This window comes from Glycine max, chromosome 18, assembly GCF_000004515.6.
Source record: "Glycine max cultivar Williams 82 chromosome 18, Glycine_max_v4.0, whole genome shotgun sequence".
Lineage (NCBI taxonomy): Eukaryota > Viridiplantae > Streptophyta > Magnoliopsida > Fabales > Fabaceae > Glycine > Glycine max.
This window is the reverse complement of record NC_038254.2, coordinates 46,331,795-46,350,712: the sequence shown is the minus strand read 5'-3', so window position 1 is coordinate 46,350,712 and position 18,918 is coordinate 46,331,795. Positions and strand designations below refer to the sequence as shown.

The 18,918-nt window shown below is 32.3% G+C and overlaps 2 protein-coding genes across 2 annotated transcripts; one reads left to right on the top strand and one right to left on the bottom strand.

The window, feature by feature from the left end:
- Positions 1-2,951: 2,951 nt before the first annotated feature.
- Positions 2,952-7,552, bottom strand: LOC102667903 (disease resistance protein RPM1). The gene is made up of 2 exons (XM_014770328.2): positions 4,931-7,552; positions 2,952-3,107 (listed from the first exon to the last, which is right to left on the bottom strand). The coding sequence occupies exons 1-2, from the start codon at positions 7,550-7,552 to the stop codon at positions 2,952-2,954; spliced, it is 2,778 nt and encodes a 925-aa protein (XP_014625814.2).
- A 9,493-nt stretch (positions 7,553-17,045) lies between these two features.
- LOC106797017 (uncharacterized) lies at positions 17,046-17,582 on the top strand. The gene has a single exon (XM_014770683.1). The coding sequence runs from the start codon at positions 17,046-17,048 to the stop codon at positions 17,580-17,582; it is 537 nt and encodes a 178-aa protein (XP_014626169.1).
- The last annotated feature ends 1,336 nt before the right edge of the window (positions 17,583-18,918 follow it).

Genomic DNA, 18,918 nt, shown 5'->3' with positions numbered 1-18,918 from the left:
GAAAATAACCCCACATATTAAAAAAAAACTCGATTCTTTCTTCAAAAATAATATAAAAAATTCATCTTAGATGTACATTTAACATTAAATTAAATTAAATTTAAGAATACATCTACATATAAAAATTTACAAATTTAGACAAACTAAAATTTAGTATGTCAATTAATCTTTGTTTTTAATAATGCTAATCTACAAAACAGATAAACAATTAATTATTTACTTTTTTTAAAATAAATTAATGAAAATATTTATATTTATAAGTGAAATTATTACAATATTTTTAATAAATGTTAGCTAATTGTGATAAAAGCTGAAAAAAAAACAGGCAAAAAAAAGTACCTCTAGTTTAATAAAGCAAAATTGTTACTTTAATAGTAAATTTAACAAAAAAAAAAGCAGTGGAAGAGAAAATAAATTTAATATTAAATGGGTTACTTTAATCACCAAAAGCGGCAAATTTCCCAGTTTGGGGTTCTTTTACAAAGAATTTCCCAAACGAGGGCTGTTTTGTAACTTATTCCCCACAGGTGTTGTTTTTTATGTACAAGGCCATGCATGGCGCCATCACCACTGGCGCCTTCGGGGAGGAGATGAGACGTGGCATGTCGCCACTGCAACTGGCGACACAGGCTGCATGTCACCACTGGTATTGGCGCGTCGAGGAGGCTGCATGGAAGCGTTGGTTTGACCAGCGACTTCAGCTTTGCAGAGCTGCAGGCGTAGGCTGCAGCTGGTCAGGCGTAGCTGGAAGGCGCCACCCATGCTGGCGAGTTGCGTCAGGGAGGGTGTCTCCATCCGTGGTAGCGCGTTCAGCTTCAGCTTGGTGGATTTAAATATCCCCAAGTGCAGAGAGCGTGGTTGCGCTTCCTTGTGAAATACTTGTGTCATGAAGGTGAAAAAAGAAGGTGCTTGCTTGTGTCAAGAGAGGTAGCTGGTGGTGCTGAAACTTTGTGTTCTTCCATTTTCTAAAAAGCTTGCAAGTTATATATTGAATATATTTTGTATGTTTTATTTATGTAGATGTTTATATTTTGATAAATGAATAGTTTTAGGTACTATAAGATAATAATTTTGTATAGTTTAGTTTGAATTCTTAATGTTATATGCTAGATTAGATTTAGGTTTATATGATAAATTAGGCATAGTTTTACTTACTCTAAGTTATTAATTTTATATGGTAGATTAGGAATAGTTTAAATTCTTATATGATAGATTAGGTTTAGTTGAAATTTTTTGTATAATAGATTAGAAATAGTTTGAAGTACCGTAACTTATTAATTTTAGATTAGCTTTAGTTTAAATTTTGTATATGGTAGTTACATTTAGTTTAAATATTTGATATGATAGATTAAGAAAAATTTTATGTACTGGAAATTATTAATTTTAAATTAGGTTAGAATGAAATTTTTTATATTACGTTAGTTTTAGTTATTATTAGTTTCATATGTTATGTTTAAATTATAATAGTTTTACGTATTTAAAATTATTGATTTTGTATGTTAAATTATTTTACTCGTAATTATTTAAAATCATTAATTTTGTATATGGTAAATTATATTTAATTTAAATATTTGATATGATAGATTAAGAATAATTTTATGTAGTATAAATTATTAATTTTAAATTAGGTTAGAATTAAATTTTTTATATTACGGTAGTTTTAGATATTAATGAAATTATTTTACTCGCTTTTTTACTGCCTTCAAATATTACACCATCATTATCTTCATATACCCTTCCATTGAAATACAACAACACTGTTATAGCCGAATTCATCATGTACCTACAAAAATAATATTTTAACACGTCAAATAAATTATAAAATGGGTATCACAAAAAGTCATTATTGGAACTTCAAAATAAAACTTTATTTTAAAAAAAATTAACTTCAAATCAATTTCACATTAAGACACTTTAAAAAAATTAACGATTTCAATGTAGTAATTTTAAACTAATCAAGATGTAATTAAAATTATTAACTTTAAATAAATTTCACATCAACACACTTAAATAACACAAACGATTTTATAAAACTTTAAATCAAAACTAATAAAATGTAATCACAAAAGATCTCTTTATTGGACCTTCACATTCAATTTCTCTTTTAAAAAAATTTAATTAACTTCAAATTAATTTCATGGGACAAACTTAAAAAAAATGAACAATTTCAAGATAGTCATTTTTAACACAAAATAAAATAATTCATGAACGAAGTTAGTAGTATAAATAATTAATCTTAGCATTAATAACTTCAAAATGGAAAAAGGTAATTACAAAATTACTACAAATATAGTAAAATATTTGTAGTATGAGAAAAAACAAAGCATCAAATAACACTTTCAAGTTCAACGTTTGTAAATTTTTAACACACCAACAAACCAACCTAATCTAATTAAAAAAATACTACAACTTCATATAAAAAAAATTCGTACTCAAAATACTTACTTCAAATAAATATCATCTATAAATTTTTTATTAAAAGTTCAAACGTTCATCAACACCAACCTAATTTAATTAAAAAAATAATACAAATTTCATATTCAAAATATTTTATTTTGACTGAAAATATTTTCTTCAAATAAACATTCTTACACAATTTTTCTTTTTATTTTTGACATTTAAACACACACTAACAAGCCTATCAAACATAAAAGCTAATATAATTTTTTAAAAAATAAATACTTCATACCACATAAATTTCCAAAACCACGAAAATGCCAAAGCCACGAAAAGGAAAGCAAAAAGTTCAAAGGGAAAGTGCTGAAGAAATGAAGAAGATGATGGGTATTTAAACACCCTCAAACGCCATCAACATTGGCGTTTTCAGGTAAGTCGCAGGAACCAATGGCGCCTCCCTCTTGCAAATCGCAACCACCAATGGCGCCTCCCTGAGCAACTCTGCAGGCCAGTCTACAACGTTGCAACCTAGGGCTAGGCGTTTGACTGAGCCATCACCAAATCGCCACTAGTGCTGGCGCTTCCAAAGCCACCTCAGCAAAAGGGGACGCGCTAGTGGGAATGGCGCTTCCACAGCCACGTGGCTCGTCCCTGTCGAAGGCGCCAGTGGTGGTGGCGCCATGCATGGCCTTGTACGTAAAAAACAACACCTGTGGGGAATAAGTTACAAAACAACCCTAGTTTGGGGAATAAGTTACAAAACAACCCTAGTTTGGGAAATTCTTTGTAAAAGAACCCCAAACTGGGAAATTTGCCCACCAAAAGCTACTAAGTGACTCTTAAGCCAACCAAATTTTGTGTATCTTAGTACTATGCACCTAAATTTCATCATTCTCCTCAATTCTTCACCTACTATGGTTAGATATAGTCATATGGACACATTCAAATGTCATATTCAAGAATCCAACTTCAAAAATTTGAGTTATTTTTATAGTCTTCAAGGAAAAAAAACGTATCTAGTTGTGTGTGTCACCATATATTTATATTTACAATCATATTTATGGCTCATTGATTTGTACAATTTTTGTTTTCGGATGGTCAATGATGAATGTATATATAATCAGCTATACCTATTTAAATAATTAATGTTAGCACTTTTTTTTTGAGAGGATGTTTGCACTTGTTAGTTTCTAATTTTTAGTATTTGTTCAACTATATGCAATGGTATACAGTTAACAAATCACAATTTTCATGTTATTAATTTACCGTATAATTTCCCTGGTAAATGAAGCTCCTAGTAATGCTTTCATTTCAGGTTTTCTTTTTTATTTCTTTTCAGAATAGTTTTAACCTTTTTATTTCTTTTCAGAATAGTTTTAACCATCTGTGGAAATTTGTTTTATTGACAATTTACATATATAATTTAATATAATTTTTACAGAAAAAGGGTCAACATTCGATCTATTGTCTTCGAAGTGCTTAAAACAATGAACCAAAATTGTATCCATGAGACTCCAAACTAAAAGGCTTGCAATTCTCTCTTCAACTTAGGTGATTATTGGTTAGACTTTTACAATGAGGGTTTACTTGAAAATAAGAGAGTAAAAAAGTGATGGTAATTGAGAATTAATTGGTAAAAACATTTGTAGAATGAGTCATAAAGATTAGAGAGTGTTATTCCTTTCAGAATTTGAGTATAACCACAAAGACATCTTTATAGAATAAAATGATGGACATTCTCAAATTGGACACAATATCTATACTATAGTCGCTTTAGGAAAATGTTGCATTGTTAATTTTGTTACAATGATTTTAGTGTAGTGAATGGAAGCATCTACAAGAAAACACTAGCAGAGGAACTTTTATCAAAATTAAAAAAAAAATAAAATTCTCCTCATCCAGAAGTTATACAGTGACAAATTGATTATCTCCTCATTCACAAATAGAAAACAGATTTCAATGAATAAGGTCTTACAATATGTGAAAGAGAAATTCTCATAACATGGTGCAAACATGATGTATCTAAGAAGACTCTGAATCGAAAAGTCAAATGTCTTACATCACTGCCAAATAAAACCTATATGTTGAAAGCTAATAGTATCTGCAACGGGAATTTTTTAAAGGGGTTTGTTAAGTGAAGCCGTTTCTTGTTGTTTCTCTTCTAGGAGTAAATCTACCGGACACAGTTTTTTTTAAAAAATAAGATTTATATTTTTTACAAGAAATTTGTTCTTAATAATAAAAAAAGTAATATTTATATGACACAGAAATAACAATAACAAATAACATCATAATTAATTGAATATTTTTTTTTATAAAAGTGAGTTACTTATATTAAAATAAAATTCAGTATAAATTTTTAACAATAACATAACATTTATATTCAGCATAAGAATAAAAAAAACACCTAGACTTTGAAAGACGGACCTCTTTTTCATTCCCACTATCATTGTATTATCCATTGACGACGTTGTCCTATGTTGAGATGAAAGTTTTCTTTAAATTCAGCTGACATACCAAAACAATGGAAAACCTTAAGCTTTGGTAACTTGTCAATACCACGAGGCACCTCTGTCAGTTCTAAAATACGGACTAACTTGAGCTTTTCGAGAGAAGGCAATGCTCCATCTTCAATAACGATGGATTTCAATCTAATCAACTCTTCCAGTAGTATTTGCTTTAGGTTCGGAAACCCCCTGTTTGGAAACTGCAAAACTTCACCATAGTTTTCAAAATTGATACTAAGGTGCGTCAAAATTGGTAGATCTTTAAGCAGTGGCAACGGATCATGTGTCAACTGGGTGCATGACAAGTACAACGTAACAAGATTTTGGAGCTTGGCAACCCAGTTTGGGAACTCATTTAACATCCCCACAAGACGAACCTTCTGAAGTACAGGTGCAAATACATCAAAATGCAAATCCATGTCCATACCATAACTTGCAGTTGCAGTAATGGATAACTTCTCCAGGTGTTGCATCTTGTTTATCAAGGAGCACAGAAAACTTTTGAATCTTGGCTCAACTTCTGTCAAGCCCAACACCCTTAATTGTGTAAGTTTTTCCAACCCTTTTACTACTTCTTCTGTATTATGGCTTATGTCCACTTCACGTAGTGTTTGTAGGGATGTTAGATCTCCAATGCCACTATCCATTTGAAACCCGCCATATCCATCATTTAGAAGGTGTCTTAACTTTTTAAGCTTGTAGATCTCTCTTGGCATCTTACGCACACAAGTTTGTCTTAGATCCAATGTTTCTAGGTTGTGCAGCTCACCAATTAATTTTGGAAGATGGACTATGTTTAAACTTCTGAAGCTTAAGTGCCTCAAAAATGATAAGTCCCCCAAACTTTCAATGCGCCGAACATAATCAAACATTGGAGCACCTTCCAATTGAAGTACCCTTAATAACCTGTACTTTGTAGGCATACTCTTCACCAAGGATTCTGACAATTCTTGATCACCGAAAACATGAAGTGATCGAATGTTCGAGCTTTCAACACTTCCTGTCAAGTTGTTGGAACCAGATGCTATTGTTAGGTGACGAATCATCCCACTTTTGGACAAGTTCCCTCGCTCGCTAGCAGAATGGCAAAAGCTTAAATCTTGATTCTTCTCGCGGATCATTTCACGTACTACATCATGAACACGACAACTTTTAATTTTGCCACACTTTGTAAATGAAGATACTTGAATCAAACTTCTTTGGATCAACTCATTCAAATATTTTTCTGCCACTTCTTCTAAAGTTTGTGCCGCTTCATCAGATTTGACAAACCCCTCAGCTACCCATTGTAGAATCAATCTCCCACACTCAACTTCATAATCTTCCGGATATATTCCGAAATACAAGAAGCATGGTTTGAGATGGTAAGGCAAATCATAATAACTTAAACCCAAAATCTTTGTCACGGGAATTAATTTGGGATGCTTTCCTAATTCTGAACTTAGATTCTCACTAAATCTTTGCCATTCACGTGCATCTCTACTTTTGCGAGATAAAAGGCCACCAGTGGCCACAATAGCTAGTGGTATACCTTCACACTTTCTAACAATTTCAGTTGATATGTCCTTAAGATTGTTTGGACAATGCCCATCTAATTCAGATCCAAATGCCGTTTTACAAAACAATTCGAAAGATTTGTCATCACTTAAAGGTTGCAACTCATGCACTTGAACAAGAGAAGATGTCCTACAAGACTCTGCAACCTCACGGTACCTGGTTGTGATTATTATCCTACTTCCATTTTCAACATCAACTAAAGCAAATTTCATTTCCTCCCAAAAATTTTCATTCCACACGTCATCAAACACGACAACATACCTATTGCGGCTCAAGTGATTTCTCACCTCACTTATCAACGATGCTTTATCCATTGTAGAATAAACACTCTGAGAAGGATCCTTTCTTTTTTTTGCTTCTAGAAACTTAAGCAACAATCCTTCTATGGTGTATGACTGAGACACTGTGATCCAGACATGGCGAGTGAAGTGTGTCTGGACTTTATCAAAAACTTTCTTTGCAAGAGTAGTTTTTCCAAGTCCTCCCATTCCTACCACAGAGACAACAGTGAGCTTTTCCCGCCCCTCTATCAACCATCTTTCCAATGTATCTCTAGGGCTGTCAAAGCCCACAACCTCAGCCTCCTTAAGAAACAGAGGAGCCATTCGAAGGTTGTCAAACGTGATGTTTTGGTTTCCTCTAGAAGATTGAATTTGGGAGCAATCCTCACTTTTGTTCCTCTCCTTGATCCCTGGAAATTCTGATTTCACGTCCTGGTTCATGTATGCAAATTGAAGACGAGAGGCCCTAGTTTTGACGAAATCAATAGCCTTACAAGGTAAAGATGCACATCCAGGAACATCACCAAGCTGCCTTTCCTCATGGATAATGTATTCATCAACGATATCTTCCATGCAAAAAGATGTTTCCACCAGCAGCTTCACCTTTGCTTTGAGACCATCACGTGAGTTGCCTTCTTCAGTTGCTGCCATCTTGTCCACATCATGAATCATGGCTTGAATCCCATCAAGTTTGTCTTTCATGTCTGCAGCATCTTTTGGAACCTCCATGACTGAATTCACTGCTTTCTTTAAGGGTGGAAGCAAATAATCAACAGCCAAGGACACTGCAATTTCTTGCAATTTCTCCATCTTAGTCTAACTCTAGTTTCTGCTATTGTTAGGTGTTGAGATTGAGATGAGAAGAAAGTCAACTGTGTCGTTCAAGAGGAAGACTTTCACTTTCCCTTGTCATTCTTTAGTGTTCAATTATTGAGCAAGTAGCACGGGCATAGTCAGTGAGACTGTTAATGTAATTAAACAAATAAAAGAATTAATGAGGAGCAAGTTGCACGAGGAGCGTACCCAATGAGATTGTCATTGTAATTTACCAATAGAAAAAAAAATGTCAAACTTTTGCAAATATATGTAATTATTTTGCTTTCTTTATGGGTTTTATTTTACACTGGCCAAAACTTAGGAAGAACGGAACTAAAATCATTTTATGACTTTTATTTTTTTTCTTTTCTACTTTACGAGTTCTTAAATTATTTAAAAATTATTACAACTTGTCAAATTATTAAGTCGTAAATTTTTTTATAACTTTAAATTTAAAATTGATGAGATATCCTACGACTTACTCATTTTCAGTATTTATTTAAAATTTACCCATTTATAATTTAAAAAAAAGATTACCTTAAAGGTTCGTTTGCCCCAAAACTTGTATATAATTTCACATTTTTGGTATTGTCCTTTAATTAGAATTAAAGTTTTAGTTTGATAATCTATGTTAACTTTTAATGCAAACTTTTATTATGTTAATTATTGAAATAAATTATAATTTTGATTGGAAGAGAATACCACAAGTATCTATAGACTGCATCAACTTGTCCTTTTGCTGAATTGGTATATAGTATGAAATTATTACATTTGTGTAGTCCTAAGCCTAATTAATATCTAGGTGACTTTCATAAATTGAAAATCTTTAGCTGCATTTGTATATATTGGCCAGAATCATAGACATGTGACATCAGAATGTATAATAATTTTATTATTTTCAAAGATAAAATTGAACCTTTATCCTTAAAAATATCTCCACTAGTGTCTCGTTATCTTAAATATATGCATAACCAATAATCATAACTAATATTAATTCCACGATAAACATCACACATTATACCATTCAGGTGACACATAAACAATTTTGTACAAATGGTCAGAGTGATAGTGCTGCTTATTATGAAGTGCATCTCAAAATTTTACCACTTAATGCTTATGATCAAATTCGAACTCCTATGCCTTCCTTCAACAAATGCTCTTTTACCAACTGAAATGTCCGTTTGGTTTGGGGAAACGTTTTGTTTTCATTTTTTGAAATGTGACCTTGCTTTCACTTTGTTCATTTTAAAAAAAAAACAAATTGTATAGAAAATAGTGAAAACAGGAAATAATAAGTTGTTTTTACTGTTTACCGTACAAACTTTTAAAATCAACAAAACAAAGTGAAAATAAAATAGCATTTTTGTAATTCAAAGTGAAAGCAAAAACTGAAATAAAAAACATTTTCTCAAACCAAATCGTCCCATTTCTTTGTGGTATTTTTTAAAGATAAAGGGCTCTTTAAAACCGAAAATTGCCTAAAAAAATTTTAGATAATTAGACAAGTTATTAAAAAAGTAAAGTTTTGGTACTTGCAAAAAAAGAAAACAGTATCTTCTCAAAGAAGTTCTAAAAAATCCATATCATAAAAATTTTTGTTTCAGAACTTATCCAAACACAAACATGATAATAATAAATGAAAATAATTGATCCGTAACATAACATAGTTAACAAATCAAAATCATTCCCATCAGCATTAAGAAATTACCAAAACGGAAGCAATACCGCTTTCCTGTGAAAAAAATGCCGGCAGCAAGTGCTACTGTTTCATTTGTTTTATAGAACACCTCAGAGAAGTGTTGAGGAGCACCAGCACCGCTACTTGCAATAACAGGGATACTTACAGCATCTGATATCAACTTAATTAAATCTACATTAAATCCTTTTCCTTGACCTGAAACATTGACAAAAGTAAAAAGAAATTAGAATAAAAGATACATTTTATTAAATATATAATCAAATTACCCCAAAAAGTCTTACATTTTTTCAAATAAAAAAATGTTTATAAGAATAAAAAGAGGGAAAGTATAAATAGGAGGAAGAATAAAAGATCATACAGAAATAGGAAAATTTAGGCAAAAACATAACAAAGAATAAGAAAAAATTCATGAATGCAACAAGACACCCCAATCTCATTGCACATAAGAAATAATTAAAACAGCCTTAAGAATGAATCAAATAGAGGACATATCCATACCTATACTGATAATTAATCCTTATAACAAGTTGAGGGTCAAGGTAGAGGACATATATCTTATTTTACTCCCCCTCAATTGGGAAGACTGGACTAGTAATGAGTCATGACACCTTTGAAAAGAGGTCAAGAAAAGAGAAAGTCATTTTTATCCACGTCAATTGTAATAATTTCACTTATAAATCTAAATATTTTTATTAATTTATTTTTTAAAAAAGGTAAATACTTGACTCTTTATCTGATTTGTAGATTAGCATTATTGAAAGCAAAAATTAATTCACATACCAAATTTTGTTTTGTCTAACTTTGTAAATTTCTCTTTGTCTCTTTCTCTACCTATGTATTCCTAAAATTAAATTTATATTGAATGCACATCTAAGAAGGATTTTTTAGGAAATAATTTGAGTCATTTAAAGTTTAACGAGTTCATATTTAATAGAAAAAAAGATGTTAACTATTGAAAGAAAAGGAAGTAATTTAATAACTTTACTATATATATTAATATCATGTTGTACAATGCTAAAAAATTACTTATTTAATAAAAAAATACTTATTTATTTTTATAAGATCACAAAAGTGATTTTCTTTTTACTATATATTGGGGTTGATGGTTAAAAGTAAATAGAGGTTAAAATGGGTAAGATTTTTTTAGGGCGGAGTTTGCCTTAGGTTATAAAAGCATAACATATTTTATTTATCATATGCCTTTTTTAAACGTCTAGTAATTAAAATAAAATGTTCATAGTGTATTCATTTGAAGGTAATTACTAATAAAAATATATTTTTATCATTTTTTATTAATTAAGATAAAATTTAGTTAAATTAGAAGATATCTTTCTATCAGCAAAATGATGTAGATGGGTCACTTTTACAAATTTTTTACCAAAGGAGATATGATTTCAAACATTTTCTTGAGAGGGTCTGTTTGAAGGTGTTCCGCCATTCCTGTTGGCGAAACCCTTATTTCGCCATTCCCTCCAGCGAGACTCGCCCAAAGGATTCCCCCAATGCCACTAGCGAAATATCCATGCACCCATGCTTCCCACCATGTTTCCAGCACATGCATCATGCCATCCTATCCACAGCATGGGTTTCGCCATCTCCATTGGCAAAACACACATGCATGTGGTGTTTCAGGCTCCCCCTCCCCTTATATATATGAGGAAAGTTGAAGAGGAAAACACTACTACATTACTAACAGCTACTACTTGTGTATTTTGTATTTCGAGTTTAGAAATTTGCTCTGAAAATTTATTCTGAAAATTGGTCCGCCCTTCAAGTTTTGTTATTTTCAGGTATGTTTTGTCATTTTAATATACATGCTATCTTTATTTTTAAATTCCTCACATCATTTATAATTTTTTTTAGAATTAAGATTTAATCTTTAGTATTTTTTTAGATTTAGATTATTTAATTTTGAAGGGATGAAAATTCGTACCAGTTAATGTTTTGTTAATTTTCGGTATGTCTCACATTTTAATATTGGTTGTATATTTTACTTTTAAATCCTCATATGATTTACAAATAGCGGAATGATTTATAATTTGGTGTATATTCTACTTGCAAAACAGCCTTATTTAAAGGGAAAGGGGAGAGGTTCAAATTTTCTTCTTTTCCTATTACGTTAAAAAAAAAATTAAAGCTGCTATTTGAAAACTGAAACCCTGAAAAAAAAACCTGAGAATGCCAGTACCCAAACCCTCCAACGTTCAAATTTTTCTTCATTTATTTTCTCTGCAAAGCTGAAACCCTATACAACAAAAGCTGAAACCTAGCAAGAGGACAAACGCCTCCTGCATGCATCTCACCAGCTGGACTGGCGGTTCCTTCATTGCACACATCTCGCCAGTGTTGCTGGCGGAACCCTCACGGGTTGCATCTCGCTAGTGATGCTGGCAGAACCTACATCATGCATGTTGGATGGATGACGCATGGATGGCGTATGGATGCATAGGAAGCAAGGGTATCTCGCCAGTGGTACTAGCGAAACCCTTTGGGTTGCTTTATGGATGGAGTTGACATGCAGGTGAGTCTCGCCAACAGGAACGGCGAAATAAGGGGAATAAGGGTTTCGTCAACAGGAATGACGGAACACCTTTAAAAAATAGACCCCCTCATGAAAATGTATGAAAACAGACCCCCATAAGTAAATTGTTAGTAAAAGTGACCCCTCTACGCCATTTTGCCTTTTTCTATCGATGGTGAAGGATGGTCAAGGGAGTTGACTTTTTAAAAAAATATTTTTTTTGGTCAAGGAAGTTTTTTTTTGAATTATTAAACAATTGCCTTATAATAATAATAATAATAATAATAATAATAATAATATTTATTCCTTTCATTAAATTTAATTAATATAATATTAAAAAAAATAGTTTTGTCCTTTAATGAGGAAAAATGTCCACAAAAGTTAAAGAAGAATGGATTTGAAAAATAAATTGGGTAAAAAGAAAATATGGAAGAAGTTGTTTGATTAGGTTGGAATTACTAAAGTCCCATTTATTTTACAATCAAAGTTAATTTTTTTATATAAAAAATTGATATTGAATTTGTTATTATTAGCAAAAATTGTTGTGTGTTGTTGAAACTTATACTTAAGTATTATGATTTATTTGATTTGGAATTTCATGTGTACTTTGAATTTTTAAAATATTTTTTAGTTTCTAGTTTGTGTAAAGTTATGATATTATGATTCTATAATATTATATTATGTATTATTAAATTGTTATTATATATTAATTTACTAAGACTAAGTACACATAACAGTTTAATCACCATTGAACCTTAAATTAATGTCTAGAGTAGTTCAATAACTGGTCCAATTTTAAAAAACATTTATTTTAATTGTAAAATAAGTATAATACTTTAGTTTCCATTTAATCAAATACCATGTTTTATATTTCCTTTTTTCCTGTAATTTATTTTTCAAATTCATTCTTCTTTTACTTTTGTAGAATTTTTTTCTTCATTAAAGGACAACTAAAAAAGTATGATAATCATATTAATTACATTTAATAATACTAATACTACTACTACTAGTCTACTAACTATTATTATTATTATTATTATATGGCAACTGTTTAATGTTTAATTTCAAATACCTTTTTTAAAAAGAAAAAAAAACTCTTGACAAAAAAATGCTTTTTTGAAAAGTTATTCTCCCTTGCCCCTTCTTCATCAATGATAGGAAAGATATATTCTGAATTAACTAATATTTATATCCGTAATTAATGAAAAATATAATAAAGATGATACTTTAACTAGTAATTACCTTGGTATGAAAGAAGTCGTGGTGGGATCAAAGAGGAGTCGTGGACGGCCACCAAAAACGGTGTCTCCGATACCTATTAATCCTCCATCGCTGGTGGCTCCACCGGAAATGGAATCAGAAATCCATGACGAAGACGAAGATGGTGATTTGGCTAATAGTAAACAAGGACCTGCTAATGGAAGTGAAACGGTGGCTCAAGAAACCCTAATCGAAGACCAAGATGGAATTGGGCGTAAACTCTGGGTTGACGTAATTAGTGGAAACAGAAATCTAGCTAAGGGTAGAGTTATGCAGTATGTGGCTCCCAAGGTGGTAGATGGTGAAATAGATGTGAAAATTGAGGATAAGGATGTTGCCCCAGAATTGAAATTTTGGGAAACTACTTTGATCTTGTATGTCTTAGGTGGTGATATCAGTATGCATATGCTGAAGAATTTCATGGAGAAGGCTTGGAACTTTGTCTCCCTGCCGGATATGTACTATCACGATGATGGATATTTCATGCTTTGCTTCAAATCTCATGCGGATATGGATGCTGTTTTGATGAAAGGGCCTTATACAATTAGGAATATGCCTTTGATTTTGCAGGAATGGAGGCCGGATTTTGATCTCAAGAAAGACATGTTGAGCACCATCCCTATATGGGTGAAATTGCCAAAACTTCCTTTGCATCTATGGGGAGAAACTAGCCTAAACAAATCGGTAGTGCCATTGGAATTCCTCTGGTGACAGATGAATGCACTACACATAGGCTTAGAGTTTCATATGCCAGAATATTGGTGGAAGTTGATATTACCCAGAAGATGCTTGATGAAATTACTATTACAGATAATAAGGGTTTAAAAAGAAAGCAACCTATTGAATACGAGTAGAGGCCAAAATTCTGTGAGAAGTGCCAGACAATTGGGCATCAATGTGATGGAGCTGCTAAGCATAAGTTTTGGAAGCCTAAGCCGAAGAAAGTTGATCCTGATAAACAGCCGAAAGCAGAAAAGAATAGCACTCTGGTGAAGACTCCAATTAGAGACAAAGGTCCCAATATCATTGATGTTGAAGACAGTGGTTGTTGGACAGTTGTTAACAAATCTAGAGATAAAAGAAAAGGTAAAGATGCTGCTGAATCATCCTCTACATTACAATGTCTGAATGGCTTTGAGGCTTTAGGGGCTTTGAATGGTCCACAAGGCCCTTATGACAGAGGCCCATGTTAGTCTCTTGGAATGTAAGGGGGCTTAATAAAGCTGGCAAGCTAAGGGAGATAAGCTCCCATCTCCTTAAGCTTCAGCCTACTATTGTTGTTTTGATTGAAACTAGGGTTAAACAAGAAAAAGCTCAAAAAATTCGAGATAAACTCAGCTTGAAGGGTAGATACCTGGATAATTACAATCATCATGAAAATGGTAGATTGTGGATAGAATGGAATGATAACAAGGTAGATGTTAGATATGTTAGGAGTACTAGTCAATTTATTCACTGTGGGGTTTATGATTTGGCTGGCACTTTTAAGTTTTGGTTGACAGCAATATATGCCCACAACCAACTTAATGAGAGGAAAAAGCTTAGGAAAGATTTGGAGGAAATTCATGATATGCAACAGGGGCCTTGGTGTGCTGTTGGAGATTATAACAATGTGGCTAAAAGTCAAGACAGGGTTGGAGGTAAACTGGTTACTGAGGCGGAATATGAAGATCTTCAAGCTATGATGGATGCAACCAGTTTGAGTGAAATGGACAGCTCTGGGGAATTTTTTACCTGGACTAATAAACAGGCAGACAATCCTATCTATTCTAGGATAGATAGAATATTGGCTAACATAGACTGGTTCCAAACTCATAGTGATGCTAATCTAACTATTCTCCCCCCCATGTATCTGATCATAGCATCCTTTATTTGTCTGAGCCTCTTCATGTTAGAAAAAGAAATTAGTTTAGATTCAACAACTGCTGGGTGGATGCAGTGGGTTTCTATAATATTGTGGAAAGAAGCTAGAACCAACCTGCTAGAGGCACTCCATTGCAGAGGCTGTGGTATAAACTTCATAGGCTTAGACCTCATCTCTTGAAACTTAATAAATTTACTAATGATATTCAAAAGAATAAACTTGCAGCAAGAGAAAAGTTGGACCAGGCTCAACAAGACCTTAGAAATAACATCATGGATGCCCCCAGAATTGAGGAGGTGAAAAGGTTGACTGATGAAGTGATCCACTGGAATGAAATGGAGGAAAAAATGTTGATGCAAAGATCCAAAATTGACTGGATTCGGGCTGAAGATGGCAATAATGCATTTTTTCATGCATATCTGAAATCCAGACAAAATGCTAAAAGAATTAAAGTTATCCACAAAGATGATGGCACTATCCTCACTACTCAGAAGGAAATTACTCAAGAAGTGCTAGCTTTTTATGGGAAGCTCATGGATCATGATAGTAGAAGCCTCCAACATGTTGATATTGATGCTTTAAGAAGAGGAGATCATCTCACCATGGTTCAAAGAGAGGATTTAGTGAGACCTGTCACTGTTAAAGAGATTGAAGATGCTCTAAATGGAATTAGTGACTTAAAATCGCCTGGAGTTGATGGCTATAGCTCTAAGTTTTTTAAGTCATGCTGGAACATAGTGAAAGAGGATGTGGTCAATGCTGCTCAGGAATTTTTTGCTCAAGATCAATTATTCTTGCCCTTTAATCAAACTATGGTGACATTGGTTCCAAAGAGTGATAATGCAAGTACTGTTAAGGAGTACAGACCAATTGCAGTTTGTACAACTTTCTACAAAATCCTGTCCAAGATTCTCACTGCTAAACTGAATAAGGTGCTCCCTAGTGTGGTTAGCCTTTCTCAGGCAACTTTTATCCCAGGTCAGGTTATTCATAACCATATAATGCTTGCTTATGAACTATTATATGGTTATGCTAGAAAAGGAGGTACCCCTAGGACAATGATCCAACTTGATTTACAAAAAGCATATGATATGATAGACTGTTTTCTTTAGAGACTGTCCTTAGGGAGTTAGGTATTCCTGGCAGATTTAGTAGTTGGCTCTTGATCATGGTGAAGACTCTTACCTATATTTTCAATATCAATGGTGATCTCTCTGATGTGATGCAGGCCAAAAGAGGCATTAGGCAAGGGGATCCTATTTCCCCCTTGCTTTTTGTAGTGATGATGGAATATCTTAACAGGCTGTTGGTTAAATTACAGCTGGACCCTAATTTTAATCACCATGCTAAGTGTGAGAAATTGGGGATCATTCATCTTACTTTTGCAGATGATGTACTCCTGTTCTGTAGAGGTGATGTTATGTCTGTGGAAATGATGCTTCATGTGATAAATAAGTTCTCTGCCACTACAGGCTTTGTGGTTAATCCTAACAAATGCAGGATTTATTTTGGGGGGGTAGATGGTACTACCAAGAGTAAAATCCAGCAGATTTCTTCTTATGAGGAGGGCCAGCTGCCAGTTCGTTATCTTGGGGTGCCACTAACTAGTAAAAAACTCAATATAAAATACTACCTGCCGCTGATTGATAAGATTACGACTCGAATTCGACACTGGACTTCAAAGCTGCTCAGTATAGCAGGGAGAGTTCAGATGGTGAATTGCACCATTACTGCTATCGTTCAGTTTTGGATGTAGTGTCTACCTATTCCTATGAGTGTCATAAAAAAGATTGATAGCATGTGTAGAAGTTTTGTTTGGTCAGGGAGCACTGAAATTACTAGAAAAAGTCTTATTGCCTGGAATTCTGTCTGCAGACCTAAAGGCCAAGGGGGTCTGAATATTTTCAATCTGAAGGTTTGGAATCATATTGCCATGCTCAAGTGTCTATGGAACCTGTGTAAAAAGGCTGATAATCTATGGGTGAAATGGATCCATGCTCACTATATAAAAAACTCCTCTGTTATGAATACTATGATTACAAATAATTTTTCCTGGGTGCTGAAGAATGTGTTAAGTCAAAGAGAGTACATTCACACATTGCAGCCTGTGTGGGATGAGTTGCTGAATAGTGAAAGATTTAAAATGAAAAAGGCTTATGATAAAATGATGGAGGCTGATAGAGTGCATTGGAGCGGTCTGGTGAGGAAAAACTGTGCTAGACCTAGAGCAATTCACACAACATGGCTTGCTTGCCATGGTAGATTAGGGACCAAGGATAGGTTGGTCAGATTTGGTATGATCACTGATAAGATTTGCAGCTTGTGTAAGGAGGTAGAGGAAACTCAAAACCATATTCTTTTTTCTTGTAAAATTGCTACTGATATTTGGAGTAATGTTCTAAACTGGATAGGAATTGATCATGTCCCTCAGGAGTGGCCGTTAGAACTTGACTGGTTGCTGAACTTGACTAATAGGAAAGGTTGGAGAGCTTATTTGCTAAAACTTTCAGTCACGGAGACAATTTATGGCATATGGATCCACAGAAATAGTAAGATTTTTGGAGATAATACTTATAGGAATACTAGCAAAGATGTTAGTGATGGGATTATAGAAAACATAGTGTATAGAGGCTGGGGATCAAAGAAGCTAAGAAAGCATATAGCTTCTTTGATGATATAGTTTTTTTTGTCTCTTGGGTAGGTTGGATCATTGGATCACCTTGTACTCACTTGGCTTTTGAGAAGTAATAATATCTTTAGTTAAAAAAAAAAAACAAATTACCTTGGTATGAATACAGTATGTGAAAAATTAAATTTAATTGTTAAACAAATGAGACTTTAACTTCTATATAACCAAACACCTTATTTCATTTTTTTTTTCTCGTTTCTTTCAAATTCATTGTTTTTTACTTTTTTTTGAATCACTTACATTCGACCACTCTCCCCAATAGTAAAAGTGAAATCATTTCCACCTTAGAAAAAAAAAATTAAGTAGTTAGTCTTTAGTGTTATAAAACAACATGATATTATAATATATATATATATATATATATATATATATATATATATATATATATATATATAATAGTAAAGTTATTAAATTACCTTCTTTTCTTTGCAATAGTTAAAATTTTCTTTATTCCTTTAAAAAATAACCCCACATATTAAAAAAAAACTTGATTCTTTCTTCAAAAATAGTATAAAAAATTCATCTTAGATGTTCATTTAAAATTAAATTAAATTAAATTTAGGATTACATCTGCATATAAAAATTTACAAATTTAGACAAAGTAAAATTTAGTATGTCAATTAATCTTTGTTTTTAATAATACTAATCTACAAAACAGATAAGCAATTAATTATTTACTTTTTTAAAAAAAATAAATTAATGAAAATATTTATATTTATAAGTGAAATTATTACAATATTTTTAATAAATGTTAGCTAATTGTGATAAAAGCTGAAAAAAGAAACAGGAAAAAAAGTACCTCTAATTTAATAAAGCAAAATTGTTACTTTAATAGTAAATTTTTAAAAAAAAAGCATTGGAAGAGAAAATAAATTTAATATTAAATGTGTTACTTTAATCACTAAAATCTACTAAGTGACTCTTAAGCCAACCAAATTTTGTTTGTGTATCTTATTACTATGCACTTAAATTTCATCATTCTCCTCAATTCTTTACCTTCTATGGTTAGATATAGTCATATGGACACATTCAAATGTCATATTCAAGAATCCAACTTAAAAAATTTGAGTTATTTTTATAGTCTTCAAGGAAAAAAAATGTATCTAGTTGTGTCTGTCACCATATATTTATATTTACAATTATATTTATGACCCATTGATTTGTACAATTTTTGTTTTCCCGTGGTCGATTATGAATGTATATATAACCAGATATACCTATTTAAATAATTAATGTTTACACTTTTTTTTTTTTGAGGATGTTTGCACTTGTTAGTTTCTAACTTTTAGCATTTGTTCAACTATATGCAATGGTATACAATTACAAA